The sequence below is a fragment of the Lutra lutra genome, chromosome 4, assembly GCF_902655055.1.
Source record: "Lutra lutra chromosome 4, mLutLut1.2, whole genome shotgun sequence".
Classification (NCBI taxonomy): Eukaryota; Metazoa; Chordata; class Mammalia; order Carnivora; family Mustelidae; genus Lutra; species Lutra lutra.
The window spans coordinates 171,010,511-171,031,452 of record NC_062281.1 but is presented as its reverse complement, the minus strand read 5'-3'; the positions used below and the strand labels follow the sequence as shown (position 1 = coordinate 171,031,452).

Sequence of the window (20,942 nt, the reverse complement as noted above, 5' to 3'; positions counted from 1 at the left end):
GGCAGAAGACCCGCGCCAGAGCTCCCGCTCCTCGCCTCCCGAGGCTGTTGCCACCCTCTTTTCTGGTGGGGCAGTCCCATCTCACAGATGGGGACACTGAGGCCCACTGGCTCAACTGACTAAACGGGCCCCTTTGAATTCAGACAGTCTCTTGTCTCCCAGCCAGTACAGAGTCAGTCCAACAGGAGGATCTGCACGTGCCTCGCAGAAGACCGGGATTTCCTTCCTGCCTGAGCCTCCCTAGCTTTGCCAGCTGACACCTAACATCCATGGGCCCCAGTGTCTGTATCTGTGAAGGCAGATGAGCCTCTTCGTTCTGAAGAACAGGCCTAGCACAAGGCCTGGCACATGGAAGAGCTCAATAGTTGTTACTAAGTAATGGAATCATTAGTAATAAACCAGTAACAAGTGGCTATAAATTGTTCTTTCCTATCTTTGTGTAAAATACATTTTCCCTTGAATTTCCCTCAGCTGAAATTAAAATGTGAAAAGTGTTTGAAAACTCAGACACTTGCAGCTGCAGGAAGAGAGACTTCCACTGAACAAAACCCTACAGGCCACACTCCTGGCCCATGTGCTATTACCTGGAGATCTGTCTAGACCGGGATGGACAAACGGTGGTGCGCCAGATTAAGTCAGCTGTCTGGTTTTTCACTCCCTCCCCGTCCCCAGCTAACAATGTTTACATTTTTTAATGATACAAAAAAAATTAAAGGCAGCTCTCATGACACATGAAAACTGTATTGTTTCAATGCTCATAAATAAAAAGTTGTACTGAAATAGCCACACTTGTTTGCGTACTGCATACAGCTGCTTTGGGGTTGCAACCGCAGAACAGAGTAGTTGACGCCGTATGGCCTACAAAACCTAAAATATTGACTATCTGGCCTTTTATAGAAAACATTTGCCCAGCCCTGGTGGAGAGGGCCACAGAGACCCCTACAGGGGGCCTCAAATTCTCCTGCTGCTTCCATTTCTGGTTAGCCAAGCAGCTTGGATCTGAGTTTTGTACCTCCCCACAACAGGGCTGCCTGGCTGAAGACTGCAATGGCCCATGTGTTGGCCAAGAGGTTTTAACATCCAGGTGTGCCAAGACATTATAAATGCCTTCTGTTACCCTCATTTTTGTCCCTAATCCAGATTATCCAATCAATCAATCAAATAGCTAAGTTTGCTACCTTGGACTAATAAAATTATATATAACTATTTATAAATGCACAATTGTTAAATTCTTCAACAAAAAGAAAAAATATTACAATGCTTATTTAATCACTGAAAGCACATATCCACATTAGGAAATTATATTTTAGGGTACTTATACAAAATTTAACACAAAATTTTATAGACTGTGGTAATAAGCAATAGCCATGTTACTATTCTTTCTCCTTTACTAATTTTTCTATCCTTGGAATTAAAGATGTGACTGCAAGTCTCAGAGCAGGACCAGAAACCAACAGATTTCTTTGTTTTGACTCCGTCAGAGCAGAAAACGTAGCATCACATAAATAAATAGTTGAAAAGGGCAACAAAAACTTCATTGCCTTTTCATGGAGTTCTGGGTAACATGTCTTTGCATTTACCCAAAACTGAGTTACAGGCATTGATTTAAATACTGATTGTAATTCCAAATCCGAAGATAACTGTACTAGTTTTTCTTCTTCGAAGTCCGTGAGATTACTATTTTGGTGATTCATAAAAGGATTAATTATCCACAAATTTCCTGAACGCAAATCTTCTTCTGGTGGATAACAGTCGTGAAACATTTGAGAAAGCCCTTCCAGGTGCTCAGAAATAATGCTTGCAATGCCTCTCATATTTAAGTCTGATGAGTTTAAGAATTCGGAAAATGAAGGGAACATGTCATAATCATTCTCTTGTGCACGCTTCAACCACATTTTTAACTTTTCCTTAAATATATCCATTTTATTATACAAATTGAAGAGGGTAGTCATAGTTCCTTGGAGACTTGAATTGAGTTCATTTATAAGTGAAAAAATATCTGATAAATAGGCCAGCTTTGCAACCCATTCCTCATCAAGAAAATACTTGGCCAAATCGGAATGCTTTTGATTTAAAAAAATTTCAATTTCATGTCGTAATTCAAATAATCTTGTTAAAATTCTCCCTCTCGATATCCAGCGTACTTCAGCATGAAGTGGTAAATTCACATGCTCAGACCCCATTTCTTCACACAAAATTGTTAACATTCGTGAATTCAAGGCATTGCTCTTTATAAAACTTAAAATTTGTGCTGACTGTAAAAGAATTTCATGTAAGCATGGAGACAACTTTGCTGCTGCTAAATGTTCACGGTGAATAAAACAGTGTGTAAATGCCACAGTATTTGTGGCAATTTCTTGAATTTTCGCTCTGAAACCGGAACACCTGCCAGCCATGCTTGCAGCCCCATCTGTACAGAGACCAACACAATGTTTCCAATTCAGAGATTTACTGTCAATGTATTTATTTATTAGTTCAAATATTTCAAATCCAGTTATTTGAGAAGGCATTTCAATGCAACACAGTAATTCTTCCTTTATATCACTGCAATCATAATCAATGAAACGAATATAGCACAAAAGGAGGGTGATATTTGAGATTTCTGATGATTCATCTACCTGAAGGGCAAACCACTTGGACTTTCTGACTTTTTGAATCAGCTGATCTTCAATGTCTGCAGAAAGTTCATCAATCCTGTGTCCAATCGTATTATTAGAAAGAGGAATGGTTTTCATTTTGTCTCCTGCACTTGAACCCAAAACTTCTGAACACATCTCTACTAAATATGGTTTAATTAATTCTTCAGCAATGGAGAACGGCTTCTTGCTGGTAGCAATTTGAAAAGCAATTAAATAAGAAGCTTTCACAAGTGACTTTTCAACTAGTAAACACTTTTTTAAAGAACTATTTTGACATTCCATTTCAAGAGATTTTTGTTCAAAAAAATCTACCGGTTTGTTTTCTAATTCTGAATGTTTTGTCTTCAAATGATGAGAAAGATTTGCCGGTTTCATGTTTTCAGTGGATAAAATTTCTCCACAAATGACACACTGTGGCCTTGGTGAACTTTCTTTTGATCCTGGACAGATAATAAAACCAACTTTTAAATATTCCGCATCATAAGTCTGGAAAAAACCTAGTCTTTTTTTCTTTGCAGGTGGAGACTCAAGTTCCGCATCATTTTTCTCATTAGGCATAGGGAAATCTGCATGAAATATGTGAACTGCTGTTATTTTCAAAAAGAAATAAGCCATATTCTTTATGCCTTTCCCCACACATTTAAAATTTATATTTTATTACTATTTATATTTGTCGAAGGAATACACTAAAGTTGAAACCCAAACCCCAATACTTCCATGGTGCCATTAAAAACTGAATTTCTCCTTGCCCAAAACTTGGCCACTAACTAAAGCAAAACTGTAGGCTGTAGTACATGAACTAGCAATGCTATGTATTCAATAGATTACTGGAATTAGGACTGAAGTCCACAGGATACATCAAATTAAGAACAAATTATTTTACTTTTAAAATTTTCAGAAAAAAAGGAAAACAAATGTTTCAAAAAGTTAAATCTGGTGAATCAAGATGAAGATATTGATATACTAATATTCATTGTGCCGTATTTTCTTTTTTTTTTTTTTTAATTTTATTTATTTGACAGAGAGAGAGATATCACAAGTAGGCGGAGAGGCAGGCAGAGAGAGAGGAAGAAGCAGGCTCCCCGCTGAGCAGAGAGCCCGATGCGGGGCTCGATCCCAGGACCCTGGGATCATGACCTGAGCTGAAGGCAGAGGCTTTAACCCACTGAGCCACCCAGGCGCCCCATTGTGCCGTATTTTCAATCTTTCTGAATTCTGAAATTTTTCCAAATTAAAGTTGAGGGGAAAAAAAAAGGTTAATTGTTAGAATACCCAGTGTCAATGAGGGTAAAGAGAAATGGGTATTTTCAAAAGCTGATGTAATTTTTCAATTTTCTTGAAAAAAGCCTTAAAAATCTGTGATAGCTTTTGAATCTGAAATTCTACTACCTAGGATCTATCCTAAGGACATAATTAGTCAAGTGAACAAAAAACCATTTACACAACTTAAAACTGTTTATAATATTAAATAACTAAAAGCAATCTCAATGTCCAATCTTAAGGGATAGATATGTTGCAATCGATGCATCCATTAATCTCAATGTATAGGGGCACCTGGGTGGCTCAGTGCTTAAGCCTCTGCCTTCAGCTCAGGTCATGATCTCAGGGTCCTGGGATCGAGTCCCATATGGGGCTCTCTGCTCTGCAGGGGGCCTGCTTCCTCCTCTCTCTCCCTCTCTCTTTCTGCCTGCCTCTCTGCCCACTTGTGATCTCTGTCAAATAAATAAATCTTGGGGCGCCTGGGTGGCTCAGTGGGTTGAGCCGCTGCCTTCGGCTCAGGTCATGATCTCAGGGTCCTGGGATCGAGTCCCGCATCGGGCTCTCTGCTCGGCAGGGAGCCTGCTTCCCTCCCTCTCTCTGCCTGCCTCTCTGTCTACTTGTGATCTCTCTCTGTCAAATAAATAAAATAAAATAAATAAATAAATAAATAAAATCTTAAAAAAAAAAGAATCTCAACGTATATTTAAATCTTTATGGTATGGAAGGTTTCTGATAAGCACTGTCAAATGAAAAAGTAGTTCACAACAGTTTATTTTAAACAATCCAATATTTAATCTAGAAATTCTTAAAAAATGTGTAACCACCCACATACACACATATTACTACCTTCCACATGCGAATGTGCATACAATATAAATTCATGTACACAAAGAGTGCAACATTTTAACAGGAATATAAAGCAATCAAATTTACTCTGGAAAGAAAACAGGATTCTCCCTGACTCCTACCAAAACAAAGGCACCCTACATCAAAACTCATGATTATGTGTTGACAGACTATGCTTTTAAATACAGTATATTATGGGTAGTAAAATTATTACTAAAAACAAAAATAAAAACGTGCTTCGGGCAGAGTAGGCTACAGAACTAACAGAAAATATAAAGGTAGTGGCAGTTAACATGGACTGAGGCAATAGTTTACAACCGTTCCAGGTATGAATTAAAATAATTTTCCTCACCAGTACCTCAGACACATAGTTATACTTTTAGTAAACGACAAATCAACTTACAGTGTTTTTAAAAAGAGAACTAAAGTTAAATCACAAATGCTTTTCTTTAAAATCACTACTGCTTTTATATAAATATGTATCTTAGTAGTTATAATAATTTGTACATTTGAAAAACAGAAGTACACACACAGAGGAGATGTTTGTCCACTCTACACAAAATGTTATTTGTGCAGATGGACTCAATTTGGTAGTTATTAGTGTTAATGAAAATAATTATAAAAGGAATAAATTAGATTTTCAAAGTCTGTGATCCAAGAATGAATGTTTTCACATTTAAGAAACTGTAAATGATTCCTTTTGCCTTTATTAAAACAAACAAACAAACAAACAAAACAGAATAACTTTCTACATATGAAAAGCATAAGGATACGTACCTGTCTGACATTCCTTGTGTTGTGTATGTGGTTTGCAAGAGGTGGCCTTGGTCTGTGTGACAGGCTTGCACAACACTGCTTTGTTTTTTAAAAGCCTGGAAGACTGGGAAGATAGAAGTTTCAAGGCATCTGTCTGTGTGATTCCCTAGTTAAAAAATTCAGAAGCCAAAAAGAGATGTTTTTTAGTACCTTATCACTGATTTTAACTGTATCAATTGAAAGGTGGCACAGAACAAAAGAAATATAATTCCTCTGAAAGAGCAGTTGCAATGAAGAAGTTACTTTAGAAAATATACACTCATTCCTAATTCTTCTAATCAGTATCTGTTCCATTTATTAATTTAAAAAAAACTCTGCCTATAGTAAGGACAATCAAAACAGTGAAAACAATCTTTGTTGATTAGGACAACTGGCAATTCAGAAAAATTAGATCCAATCTCAAGCCATATGCAAAAATATATTCCATATTGGTTAAAGACCTCAACATTAAAAAATAAATAAATAAAACTTTAAAATCACTGGAAAGGGGCACCTGGCTGCCTCAGTTGCAGAGCATGTGACTCTTGATCTTGGGGTTGAGTTTGAGTCCTACATTGGGAGAAGAGATGACTTTAAATATTTTTTAAACCTTAAAAATAAATCAAATCAAATCAAATCACTGGAGAACTTTCAAATAACCAGAACAAGGAGAAGGTATTCTCTTTTTAAAGATTTTTTTTTTTTTTAAGTAATCTCTTCACCCAACATGGGTCTCCAACCTACAACCCCAAGATCAAGAGTTGTATGCTCTACAGATCAGCCAGCCAGGCACCCCAAGGAGAAGGTATTCTTATACAAAACACAAAAGAGTTAAAAACAAAATAGAAAAAACTAATACATTTGACTACCTTGATTTTTTTTTCAAAGAAGGTCTTTATACAAGAAAGTTGAAGGATAAGCAACAGAGTTGGAGAATGTACTGAAAACATGTTTTCCATTCAGTAAATATTTACAGAATGTTTACTGTAAACTAGGCACTCTTGTAAACCCTAGGGATACAGCAAAAAAACAAGACAAAGAAAATCCTGCTTTTATGGGCTCTACATTCTGTAGGGAGACACAGAAGATAAACAAGTAAAGCAAATATAAAACGTATAATTCCAGGTAGTGATAAGTGTTATGAAAAAAGAAAGAAACCAGGATAAGGGAATGGAGAGTGATGGTGCTGAGGAGAGGCATTTTTGGAAGAAACATTGGAGCAGAGATCTTCGGAATACACAAAAGAGCAAACCATGCAAAGGCTGAAGTCAGAGGACTCCAGGCAGTGGGATTATAGATGCAAAAGCCCTCAACTGGGAAAGAGTTTAGTATGCTTTAAGGAGAGAGATGAGTATAAAGCTGAAATAAAGTAAGCAGGGGCTAGAATGAAATGTTTGAAGGAGGCAGAAGCCAAATTATATAGGATCTGGAAGGTCTTAGTTTTAAAAACAAGAAATCAGGACTGTATTTTATATGTGAAGGCAAGCCACTGCAGATTTTATTTACATTAACTTTTTTTTTTAAGATTTTATTTATTTATTTGAGAGCAAGAGCAAAAGCAGAGGCAGAGAGAGAAGCAGAGTCCCCACTGAGCAGGGGGCTGATGAGGAGCTCAATCCCAGGACCCTGGGATCATGACCTGAGCCGAAGGCAGATGCTTCACCTTTAAGAGAAGGTGCCCCTACCATTTACTTTTTAAATAGGCAACAGATGTAATAATTTTGAATTATGTAATAACAGAAAAGGTATAAAAACATATACATGAAGGGACACCTGGGTGGTGCAGTGGGTTGAGCCTCCAATTCTTGGTTTCAGCTCAGGTAGTGATCTTGGGGTGGTGACACTGGGCCCTGCCTCGGGCTCCATGCTCAGAGCAGAGTCTGCTTAAGACTTCTTCTCTCTGGCATGCCTGGGTGGTTCAGTCACTTAAGTGTCTGCCTTTAGCTCAGGTCATGGTCCCAGGGGCCTAAAATCGAGTCCCACAATGGGCTCCTTGCTCTCGCTCACTCTCTGATAAATAAAATCCTAAAAGAAAAGAAAAGACTCCCTCTCCCTCTACCACACCTCTCTGTGTGTGCTCTCTAAGATAAATATCTTTTTTTTTAAGTATATACATGAAAATTAAGTTTTCCATCTGTCTGTCTTCTCTATCCAGACTCAAACTTGAACACCACTGTTGTCCCCAGTTTCTTACACATCCTTCTAGAGATGCTCCCTGTAATTAAGTAAGTTGCTTCTGACTACAAATTGGCAGCATATTATCAGGGATAATATGCACTGTGCTTACAGCAAGCTATCATAGAGGTATATTTACATAACTTTGTATAAAGCTGCCCTAGGAACAGCTTTATACACTGAATGTACCAGGTAACCCGAAGAGTCTCTGCAGCTCAACGGTGAATGTTAAAAATATTTGCTATTACAAAGAATGCTATAATAAATATCCCTACATATAAGTTAATCCTACATGTACTAGTATATTTATAGAATAAGGTATTCTAAGTGCGGTTTGGTGGGTCAGAAGATTTTAATTATGATGGTACAGCCAAACCGCTTTCCACAGAGGCATATTGTATCAAATTATATGACCTTCAGCAATGTATGTGAGCCTGTTTCTCAACACTCTAGTTAACACAGTACTATGAAACTTTTTGCTATTTATCAAGAAATGAAAAATTACCTAACAGTAGTGTGGTTAGGTATTTTTCATGTTTAAGCATTACTAATTTTTCCTCTTCTGAGAACTATCTACTCCTGTCTTGTACCCTGTTTTCCTCTAACTTTTAAAAAATTTCTATGTGATGGGGCGCCTGAGCTCCCCACTGGCTCAGTGGGCTAAAGCCTCTGCCTTTAGCTCAGGTCATGATCCCAGGGTCCTGGGATGGAGCACCGCATCACATGGGGGGGGGGTCTCTGCTCAGCAGGGAGCCTGCTTCCCCTCCTCTCTCTCTGCCTGCCTCTGCCTACTTGTGATCTCTATCTATCAAATAAATAAATAAAATCTTAAAAAAAAATTCAAAGATTTAAACACGAAACAATGAAAAAACAGTAATTTCCCCTCTTAAAATTCTGCCTTGGTCATTCAGTTCTCTTCAGAGGCAACCAGTATTATCTATTTACTGCCTGCCTTCAAGAGCTTTCTATACATATGTACAGGCATGTGGTGTGTGTGTGTGTGTGTGTGTTTAAAATATAAATGGCAGTATGCTGTATCATTTTGTCTTTTTCATTTATTATATATGAGATTGCTCTATGTACAGATATAGCTACCACATTCTTTTTAAGCACATAGTATTCTACTGTATGGATATAGCACATATTTATTTTAACTACAGTCCCCAAAGAGTTGCTGCATATGCTTGTGAAGGGAACTCCACTTATCAGCCCACGTGACTTAAGTATGATCTAGGAGAGGGGTATATTTCAGGCCCTACCCATGTAGGCCTATTTTTTTTTTTTTCTAGTTCACACAGTAACTCAGGATGAACTCACAGTGGCTCTGACTACTGATGAAACAATTTGGTTGTTTTCAAGCCTTTGCTACTACAAACAATTGCTACTGCAATCATCCCTGTATATACTTCATTTCATAAATGTGTGAAATGTATCTGAAGGATAAATTCCTAAAAATGGAGTTCCTTGGTAATATGGTATTTACATTTTAAATTTTAACAAGTTTTACTAAATTGCTCTCTGTAGCAGTTTTACCAACTGCTATTGACAATATGTAAAAATGCCTTAACAGTGTTATCCATCATTTTTATCTTTGCCAATCTGATAAAACTGTAGTTATAACTGGCATTTCTCTAATTCTGAAGTTGAATATATTTGCATATGTTTAAGAACAATTTTTATTTCATAGTCTGTAAACTGAAGTATCATAGTTTTGCCCATTTTCCTAATGGGTGCTGGGTCTTTTTATTGATTCATAGAAGCTCTTTACATATGAAAAAAAGCCTTTTATGACATTAATTGCAATCTTATAATTTTTTCCATGTCTTTTGATTTTGAAATGTAGCTGAATTTCCCTAAAAAAATCTCTTATGGCTTCTGGGTTATGTGACATATTTAGAAAGACTCCCCACTTCTGCATTTAAATTCTTCCCTGAATTTTTCCCTACTTTATTATTATTTTTTTATATTTAAGTATTTTCTCCATCTGGACTTCCTTTTGGTGTAACTTGTAAGGTAGAAATCTAACTGCATTTTATTCTAAATGTATACTCAATTGTCACAACACTATTTACTGAATAATCTAAATCTCCTACTGATCCAAATGCCATCTCTTTTATTTCTAAACTTGCGTATATATTTAGGTCTATTTCTGGACTTCTTTTTTTAAAGATTTTATTTATTGGTTTATCTGACAGAGAGAGCACAAACAGGGGAAGCGGCAGGTAGAGGGAGAGAGAAGCAGACTCCCCTTGGAGCAGGGAGCCTGATGTGGGTCTCAGTCCCAGGATGCTCAACCAACTGAGTCACCCAGGATCCTCTGGACTTCTTTTCTATTGAGGTGTCTGTCTATTCATGGCTTCAGGATCAGTTGTTTTAACTACCTACCTTTATAAAATTTAGAGTTTTACTACTGTTTTGAAACTAGCTCCTCCCCCTTTTTTATCCTTATTTTTCAGCATTTCAGTGAAGGTTTTAAGGAGTGGAGTGACACAATCTGATCTGCTTTAAGGTCATCCTGCTAACAATATGGAGGGAAAAAATGCAAAGGGCAAGAATGGAAGCAGGAAGACAAGTAGACAGTCACTGAAATGTAGCAGAGAAAAGATGATGTTGCCTCAGACAAAGGAGGTAGCACTGTAGTAGTAAGAAGTAAGGAACACTAGAAGGGAAAATAAAAGTGTTCTGAGGGAAAATAAAAGTGTTCTGATTTAGACATATTATTTGAGATGGCTATTAATCAGTTAAGTGTATATGTCAAGTAGGCAATTGGAAATATGAATCTGGAGCTCAGAGGTCATGGCAAGAGAAATAAATCTAGGAGTAAGCCACCATCTACATGGTGTTTAAAACCACAGGACTGTATTGGATCCCTGGGAATGATGTTGATTAAGAAAAAGGTCAACGGAGCAATGGATAAGGAAGATGTGGTCCATATACATTATGGAGTATTATGCCTCCATCAGAAAGGATGAATACCCAACTTTTGTAGCAACATGGACGGGACTGGAAGAGATTATGCTGAGTGAAATAAGTCAAGCAGAGAGAGTCAATTATATGGTTTCACTTATTTGTGGAGCATAACAAATAACATGGAGGACATGGGGAGATGGAGAGAAGGGAGTTGAAGGAAATTGGAAGGGGAGGTGAACCATGAGAGACTATGGACTCTGAAAAACAACCTGAAGTTTTTGAAGGGTTGGGGGGTGGGAGGTTGGGGGAACCAGGTGGTGGGTTATTAGGGAGGGCACATATTGCATGGAGCACTGGGTGTGGTACAAAAACAATGAATACTGTTACGTGGAAAAGAAATTAAAAAAAAAAAGAAAGAAAAGAAAAAGGACAAGTATAGGGGTGCCTGGGTGACTCAGAGGGTTAAGCCTCTGCCTTCAGCTCAGGTCATGGGCTCAGGGTCCTGTGATTGAGCCTGGCATCAGGCTCTCTGTTCAGCAGGGAGTCCTGCTTCCTCTCTCTTCCCCTCTCTCCTCTGGTCCTCTCTCTCTGCCTGCCTCTCTGCCTACTTGTGATCTCTCTCTCTGTGTCAAATAAATAAATAAAATCTTTAAAAAAAAAAAAAAAAGAAGAAGAAGAAGAAGAAGAAGAAGAAAAAGGACATGTATGCTGACCTGGAAATTGAAGAATGTATTTTAAGAAGAAAGGGGAGATCAACTGTATCAAATGTTACTGAAAGGATAGGTAAAATTAGAACTGAAAATGACCAGTGTATTTGCAAAATAAAGGCTGATAGCAACCCTGACAAGAGCAGGTCCAGTGGAATGGTGCAGACAAAGTCTGACTTGCGAGAGCTAAGGAAAGATAACAGGTAAGGGAATTGATGCAGTAAGTAGAGGCCACCCTTAAAGTTTTCCTAAAATGGAGAGCAGAGAAATAGGACAATAGCCAGAGATCTATGCTGTTAAAGAATTTTTCTTACAGATATTAAGTATTACTGCATGTTTTTGTATCAGTGAAATTGAGTAGAAAGAGGTGGGGGGCAAATCCAGAGTATATAAAGAAATTCTATAAATCGATAAGGAAAAAAATCAACATAAAAATAATGAAAAATTAATAACAAGAAATTCAAAGAAAATTCAAATGTTCAAAAACTTAAATATAAGCAAACATGCTAGTAATTAGTGACCTGCAAAGTAAGACAGTAAGATATTACTAAATAGACTGACAAAAAAAAAAGTTTAAATCTGACATTAAATGATAGTGAGGCTGTGGGAAATGAGTACAATCATAAACTGCTGGTGGTAAAAAACTGAAATAGCCATTTTAGAAACTAAAAATGCAAATACTCTTTGACTCCAAAATTCCACTTTTCCATATCTACACTAGACAAACAACTGTACATGTGCACATGGAGACATATGCAAGGATGTTCATTATAGCAGAGATTTTTTAGGTTAAAAACTGGAAGCAACCTAATGTTCATCAATAGGGCAATGATTAAATAAAATGTGTTATTATATAGCAGTCAACAAACTAATAAGCAAATTCAGTAAAGTCACAGGATACAAAATTAACATACAGAAAATCAGTTACATTTCTACACACTAATAATGAAATATTAGAGAAAATTAAAAAACAATCCCACTTATATATGCATCAAAAAGAATAAAATACCTAAGAATAAATTTAACCAAAGAGATAAAAGATCTGTACCCTGAAAACTGTAAGACACTGATAAAAGAAACTGAAGAAGCTACAAATAAATGGAAAGCTATACCATGCTCATGGGTTGGAAGAATTAATATTGTTGAAACACCCATACTACCCAAAGCAATCTATGGATCCAATGCAATTCCCATCAAAATACCAACAACATTTCTCACAGAACTAGAACAAAGAATCTTAAAATTTGTATGAAACCACAAAGTTCTTGACTAGCCAAAGCAATCTTGAGAAAGAAGAACAAAGCTGAAAGTATCACACTCCCTGATTTCAAACTATACTACAAAGCTATAGTAACCAAATAATATGGTACTGGCATGAAAAGAGACACACAGCTCAAATGGAATAGAACAGAGAACCCAGAAATAAACCCGCCCATATATGGTCAATTACTCTACGTCAAAGGAGACAAGAATACACAGTGAATAAAAGATAATGTGTTCAATAAATGGTGTTGGGGAAAACCCAACAACTACATGTAAAAGAATGAAAACATAGGAAGTTAGCTATCTTGAAACATTTTAAATTTATTTATTTGCGAGAGAGCATGAGCTGGGGAAGGAACAGGTGAAGGGAGAGGGAGAGAGAGAATCTCTCAAGCAGACTCCTTGCTCTGCACAGAACCCAACAGAGGGCTCAATCTCACGACCCTGGGATCACAACCTGACCCAAAACCAAGAGTTGGACATTCAACCGACTGAGCCACCTGGGCACCCCAGGAAGTTAGCTATCTAACATCAATATTAGCAACATTTTTTTGGCAAGAGCAACAAAAGCTAAAATAAACAAACAGAATTACATCAAATTAAAAAGCTTCTACACAAAGAAGGAAATGATCAACAAAATGAAAAGGCATTCTACTGAAAGGGAAAAAATATTTGCAAATCATGCATCTGATAAGGGGTTAATATCCAAAACATATAAAGAACACACAACTTAATATCAAAAAAATAAACAGCCCAATTACAAAATGGGCAGAGGACTTCAATAAGCATTTTTCCAAAGAAGACATACAGACACATGAAAAGATGATCAACACCATTCATCAACAGGGAAAGACAAATCAAAACCACAATGATTTATGACCTCAAACCTGCCAGATTAGATATTACAAAAAAGAAAAAATTACAAGTGTTGGCAAGGATGTAGGGAAAAAACCTTCATGCACTGTTGGTAAAGATGTATACTGGTGTAGCCACTGTGAAAAACGGTATAGAGTTTCCTCAAAAAATGAAAAATAGAACTACCATATGATCCAGCAATTCCACTTCTGGGAATTTATCTGAAGAAAACCAAAATACCAAAGTAAAGAGATAGATGCACCCCAAAGTTCACTGCAGCATTATTTACAATAGCCAAGATATGAAAGCAACCTAAGTGTTCACTGATAGATGGATGGATAAAGATGATGTGATACACACACACACACACACACACACACACACACACACACACACGAATATAACTCAGCCATAACAGAGAATCTTGCCATTTGCAATAACACAGATGGACCTAAAGGGTATTGTGCAAAGTGAAATAAGTCAGAGAAAGACAAATAAGTGAAATGAGTCAAACAGAGAAAGACAAATACCACAGGATTTCTTTCACTTGTATACAGAATTTAAAAAACAAGACAAAACAAAACAGAAACAGACTCATACATAAAGAAAACTGTTGGTTATCAGAGAGGGTGAGGTGGGGGGGAGCAGGCAAAACAGGTGAAGGGGATTAAGAGGTACAAACTTCTAGGTATCAATAAGCCACGTGGATGCAATATACAGCATTTCTAGGAAACATAATAATACTGTAACGACTTTGCATGGTGACAGATGGTAGCTAAACTTACTGTGGGAATCATTTTGTAACATATAAAATACCAAATCACTATGATGTCCCGATAAACTCCTGAAACTAATAGGATACTGTACATCAATTATACTTCAATTAAAGGAAAAAACTTAGGGGCACCTGGATGGCTCAGTCGGTTGAGCTTCTGACTCTTGATTTCGGCTCAGGTCAAGATCTCAGGGTCATGGAATCACTCAGCAGTGAAACTGCTTGAGAGTCTCTCTCTCCTTCTCTGCTTCCCCCACTCTGTGCTCTTGCTTTCTCTCTCTAAAATAAATCTTTTAAAAAGAAACTTGTTTTTTTAAAAAAGATTTTATTTATTTTTTTGACAGAGAGATAACGAGAGAAGGAACACAAGCAAGGAGAGTATGAAAGGGAGAAGCAGGCTTCCCACTGAGCAGGGAGCCCAATGCAGGGCTGGATCCCAGGACCCTGGGATCATGACCTGAGCCGAAGGCAGATGCTTAATGGCTGAGCCACCCAGGTACCCCAAGAAACTTGTATTTTAAAAGAAAAAAAAAAGATAAGAGAAAAAAAAAAACTAAGCAAATAAGCCCAATCTAACAATGGTTAATTCTCAATGGTGGGACTACAGTAGAGCAGGAATTGGCGAAGTATGGAGTGGACCAAGTCCTGCCTACCACCTGTTTCTGTAAATACGATTTTATTGGAATACAGCACTCACTACTCATTTATGGACTGCCTGTGGCTACTTCTGCACTACAATAGCAGAGATGAGGAGTTGCAACAGAGTCTGTATGTCCTGCAAAGTCTAAAACATTTACTACCTAGATCTTTATAGAAAGTTTACTGACTTCTGCAGATCTTCTTTGTACTATACTGTATCTCACCTTTCCCTGAAATTTAAGACTATTTAAATAACTTGAAGGAGATTCACACTAAAGTCCCATAGAAACAAAGAAAAGATTCTAAACTATCAGGCTTTTAAACATTGTAAGAGTACTACATTACTTTTTACTATACTTGCTATAGAGTAAACTGAAAATATTAATCAGAGCTATTCTATAACACAGATTAAATGATTGGTGAATTATAGAGGTACTCCATATAGGGGAAAGAATATATAGGGCAGTCATATTTAATACAAGAGATGAATTCCTAAAAACCCTGAATAATTCAAAACTAACTGTCCCATACATATAGAGGAGGGATGTAGTCTCAGAACACATAAATCTACAGCCAATATAGAATGCTTTTATTTTTTTAAAGATTTCATTTATTTATTTGAGAGAGAGAGATGGAATACATGAGCAGTGAGGAAGGACAGAGGGAGAGGGACAAACATACTCCCCAAGTGGGGCCAAGCAGGGAGCCCCACAAGGGTCTCAATCCCAGGACCCTGAGATCATGACCTGAGCTGAAGGCAGACATTTTTTTTTTTTTAACTTTGAAGAGTTTTATTTATTTGTCAGAGAAGATAGAGTACGCACAGATGGGGAGTGGCAGACAGAAGGAGAGGCAGGCTCCCCACCAAGCAATGAGCTAGATGCGGAATTTGACCCCAGGACCCCGGGATCATGACCTGAGCAAAAGGCAGTGGCTTAAATGACTGAGCCACCCAGGCACGCCTATAGAATACTTTTATAATACATACTAGTAACATATTAAGCAAAGTATATTAGTATAGTAAAAATGTAGTATATTAATACCTTAACTAATTATATGGTTATAATGGTTAATAACAATTATTAATTCTGTAACACAGCAACTTATTGGTTATGTAATTTTAAAATATAATGTATAACACATAATATACTAAATACAAAGTTAACTGTATTTCATTAACTAATGTAGTATTCTGCCTGAAAATAAATTAAGTATTAGTTACCATTAACAACTTCCAACAACACAAGTAAGGACAGAGTTAAAAAGTATCAAATTAGGAGAAGCTCTCTCCCTATCAGGGGGAAGGCTAGTCTGAGTCCTTGAAAGACTTCTGCTAATGAAAGGATCTAACGTAGCTGGTTCTTTTCTCTCATTTTTTTTTTCACATAGATTTTTTTTATCACTGAAGATTTCCTGGTATGCAGACAGACTGTCCGTTTTTCACCTTGCCACCATGAAAGAGCAATCCACATTTGGATCATTTCCTTTAATATTAGCAACTGTCGCTGGAATATGGTCAAAAGCATATGGCAGTTACTTCACTGTTGGCTGTTGTGCTGAAGGCCCGGGCTAACTGCTGGGGCCCTATTTTCCTAATTCTATCAAGTTTTCCCTTATTAATCCCTGGAGAACAACCCAAGCAAAATGTCAACATCCCTTTCACCAACCTTGCACAAATGCACCTTTTCTACCACTTTCACAGGTCCTCTATTAGATGTGAGGCTGTCTTCCAAGTTAAAGCCTCTTTAGGTTATGATAAAGCTGAAATGTTTCTGAGAGCTTCTGTTAGCAGATATAGCTTGCCTGCTCATTTTTATTTTCTTAAAACCTCAGTAGGCTTTAAAATTGCAAAGCCAGCCATGACTTGTAGTAAACCTTTTTGTCTCACTTTCAATTCCTTTCAAATCATCAAAAACACTTCATACCTTAACACAGGCGATGGCTTGGCCTTAGGGACACATTACGGCAGCACTGATCTTGCGGCCGTGTTGCTGGCATTTCTTCCCATTTATTCCATTATTTTTGCACGGCTATATTTTTATGCAAACTAAATGATGTGCCTTCTTTACTGATGCATTTGTTTTTTGAGCATTATCTCTACTATTCTGCAGGTTTCACTCTCCTAAATGAACAGCATGGGGATTCACAGCCGAGGCCTGGCCTTCATCACAGAGTTTTAGAACATCTAATTTCCGTTCCAAAGATACTGAATTTGGGGCACACTTTTAAGCACTAGCACCACTACTTAATGTACTTGAATGACATTATTATATGATATATAAAAATATTCTTAATTGTACCAAAAACAAACATTAAGAGAACAGCCAAAAACAGTTACCAAAAACATTAACCCAAAATCTGATACATTAAGTTCATAAGATACTGATAAAGGATCATGGGAATTTTGTTTCCTGCTAAAACAAGACACAGACAACAATGACATAGTTTGCAATCCTTTCAGCCTGCCAGATTTGAAATTATGCATTTCTTCAAAATATTTTTTTTAATTTTGGAAAGTTTCACAATATTTCAAATTTGAGACATAAAGTGGGAATTTAAATGTATTTTTACTATGCACTATTTTCAGCCTCACATAATTTGAAGATGCATAAAACAACACTACACTGAACTTTTTCAAGAGACTTTCTTTCTCTTTCTTTCTTTCTTTCTTTAAGTAGGCCCCATACCCAGCATGGAGCCCAACACAGACCTTGAACCCTGAAAGCAAGACCTGAGCTGAAATCAAAAGTCAGACACTTTGACTGAGCCACCCAGGCGCCCAAGAGACTTTCAAGTTTTAAAGAAAAATACTTGAATGTAGTAAAAGAGAAAAACAAGAAAAATAAGCAACCAGGTGGAAATAACAAATATTTAAAGAAATTAAGGAGCGAAAACACAATGAAATGAATCAGAAACTCATTCTTATTAATGATGTAACTTTAAGATCCCAAAACAAAATTAGTACATAATGGGTCACTCTTTTTTTAAAGACTAAGCTGCAAATAGAAATATATTCAGGTACGTATTGGAATGCTACACCCAAAATGAAAATAAACACAAGTGGCATTATGAGAAAAAAGATTAACAATAAAACTTACATCTTTGATGATCTTTGCTGCCTCTTTAGTAATTGCACCTGTTGCAAATTAAAACATATGTTATCTCCCAGAATATACAGATGTAAACACTGAGACCAACATATTACTTTCCTCTTACTAAGGTGGGCCAGAGTCTAGTCCAGAATTTCACCAAAAAATGGTCCAAGGAAACTGGGCATCAATATTACCTGGGATGCTTGGTAAAGGAAAGATTCTTGGACCTCAATCTCATCCAGATATATTAAAATCTCCAGTGATAAAGGCAACTACATTAAAGCCACTTAGGTTCTTAAAAAAATAAACTATACATTCCATTTCCTTCCCTACTCTGGCCAACCTCCTTGGTACCCACTTCCCTCTGAGAAAAAGGGGCATGTTTCCTTATAGAAATATAAATGTAAATATTAGCAACAAGAGCTACTTAGACTAGACAGCACTCACCTCTACAGTCTAACCAAATGCCTTTATATAGGTCATACCTTTTAAAACACTGTTAGTGTTCCCTGTAGGCTGGGTAGGAGGTATTTTTGCCAATGACACCACACTGGTTATAACTGGTGTTGTATTTTTCCTTGCAGAAGAGAGCTCCACTGAAGCACTTGGCGCCTTATAAATATTTACTGATTAAAATAAAAAGGTAAGACCTAGTATAAACAAAAGAGTTACACACACACACACACAAAAAAAAAACCCTGTTTAACAACTAAGTTTTCAAGGAGCAGTGCAAACATCTCTGTATAGAGAGTGATTCTGGTCAGATTAACATTCATTAGGACTTAAAGACAGGCTGATTCTCTAAAATTATAAACTTCAAATGCTACTTAACAGCTAAAAATATAGCTACTAGCTTCAGAATCAACTGGCCTTTTCTATTAGTGAATATAAAACTCCTCCACCTAAGCTTGCTTCCAATAAAACTTTAACATAATAATTTTTATAAATAAGTTGGTGAGGTACCTATCCATCCACTGGTTTTTTGCTAACCCATATTATAAAATGAAAATTCTACCACTAACCCGACTGGTCTTAGGGAATGGATGATGACATAAAAGATTGGCATGTGGCATACGTGATTAAGGCGATAATAAGACTGCAAGGATAGACAAAGGCCAGACGAAGCCCACGGATTCTATGAATTCAACAGTACTCCGGGCTTTGATTAGAGAGCATAATACCAAATGTTTTGAACCTAACTCAGAGAAGTACTACTTCAAGAAGCTACTTTAAGAACATGCCACAAATGTATCTATTCATGTGGAAATTTTGACCATATTAGCTGTCCTACTTGCAAAATTATTTTACTCTTAGCTAAAAAAACTTTGCTACCTATGAAGAACTGGTCTACTTTATTTTTCCTGATATAATTAATGTGTTGGTTCCTTTTTCCTTGGCTACAAGCAAGCTCTGGATCAAATCTTATGCCAGTCACAGAAACTATACTAATATATAGTATATATATTTATATATATACTTATATCCTCTCCCTTTGTTTGCCCCGATTTTCTTTTTTTTCCTAGTTTGTTAACTGAATAACATTTATCTCCTATGTATAGATAAATTCAACCAAAAGCAATCAAATCTAACTTTCCATAAAATCAGTGATTATAACATTTATTGATTCTTTGGTGTGTTTGATTATGATAGCAAAAAGCATCAGGATTAACCTTCCCTGAAGGGCAATCTTTAAGAATTCTTAGAGGAAAAATTTAAGGAAATCCAGGCTATTTGAATCCAGTAAAATTTTGTTTTTATTACATTATTTACAACTGTCTCTGCTAATAGTATATCCTGGCACTGACATAATGATCCTGTTAGCCAAGTTTAATTTTACCTTTATTTTGTGAGAGAGGGTCATTCATAATTTGCCGATGACAAAACTCCAAGACACAAAACAAGTTACAGAAATGCTTGATGTTTCCTCGCCATTTTATGGACTCACTTAGCTTACCCTGTCGTTTACAGCCATCGCACTTGGCCATCTAAGAAAGAAATATTAGAAAAGATAGGCTTAAAACCAAAAAATAATGAAAAGATAACATTAATCATAAAACCAGAAGGCACTATGAAAACAGGATGTATAAGTCAGGTGAGATCACAAAATATAAGGTTTAAAATAATGTGGTTAAAAGTAGATATACTTATTCGTTTCCACATAGATGCCCTCAATATATAGAATATAAAAATTATCTCTCAGGGCGCTTGGGTGGCTCAGTGTGTTAAAGCCTCTGCCTTTGGCTCAGGTCATGATCTCAGCGTCCCTGGAACGAGTCCCGCATTGGGCTCTCTGCTCAGGAGGGAACCTGCTTCCCTTCCTCTCTCTCTGTCTGCCTCTCTGCTTACTTGTGATCCCTGTCTGTCAAATGAATAAATAAAATCTTTAAAAAAAAAAATTATCTCTCATTTTCAAAATTACTGATGAAGGAATCTAGAGCTAGGTTCTACTTTCAAGAGGTTAAGAAGCAGCATAATATAGTAGAAAGAATACGTATTTTGGAGTTGTAAAGACACTGATTCATTAAAAAAATATTTTATTAGGTGTCCTTTGTCTTGAGCACTGATAGTTTCCTGGTCATATTGTTATGGTAAAGACACACTTCTCCACCAAGATTATATTTTAGGAGGTAGGTAGACAAAAAGAACAAATGGTTTCAGTTGAGTGTTACAGATGCTGTCCAACTATCACCTACCAGCTTCCTGAAGGGTACATTACTTATCCTCCTTGGATCTTGCTCTTTTTCCATATTCATAAACTGGTAGTAATATACCTACCTCTAGGATCATAGTGAGATTAAATTACACTTATGAAGCATTGGGTGTGTATCAGTGGTTCAATTAATTGTAGCTTTCAGAGTTAGCCTTTCAAAAAAGTAATTTTTTTAAAAGGTAGTGGGTAAGGAAGTCAGTCATAGTCATTTGACCTAGTAAGTGAGAACAAGGTCTGACTTCATATTCATCATAGTAACCTTCTGAATGAAAGAGC

General features: G+C 36.7%; 1 protein-coding gene across 8 annotated transcripts in view; it reads right to left on the bottom strand.

Moving 5' to 3' along the window:
- Positions 1-1,247: 1,247 nt before the first annotated feature.
- The window catches only part of ZMYM6 (zinc finger MYM-type containing 6), a 44,574-nt gene continuing 24,879 nt past the window's right edge, over positions 1,248-20,942 (bottom strand). For all 8 annotated transcript variants that reach the window (XM_047727426.1, XM_047727427.1, XM_047727422.1 and 5 more), the window contains 5 exons: positions 19,794-19,941; positions 18,442-18,582; positions 17,963-18,000; positions 5,523-5,667; positions 1,248-3,205 (listed from right to left, as the gene is read on the bottom strand). In XM_047727426.1, coding sequence (XP_047583382.1) covers positions 1,374-3,205; positions 5,523-5,667; positions 17,963-18,000; positions 18,442-18,582; positions 19,794-19,941 — 2,304 coding nt within the window. In that variant the 3' untranslated portion in view covers positions 1,248-1,373. The remainder of the gene's footprint in view (positions 3,206-5,522; positions 5,668-17,962; positions 18,001-18,441; positions 18,583-19,793; positions 19,942-20,942) is intronic.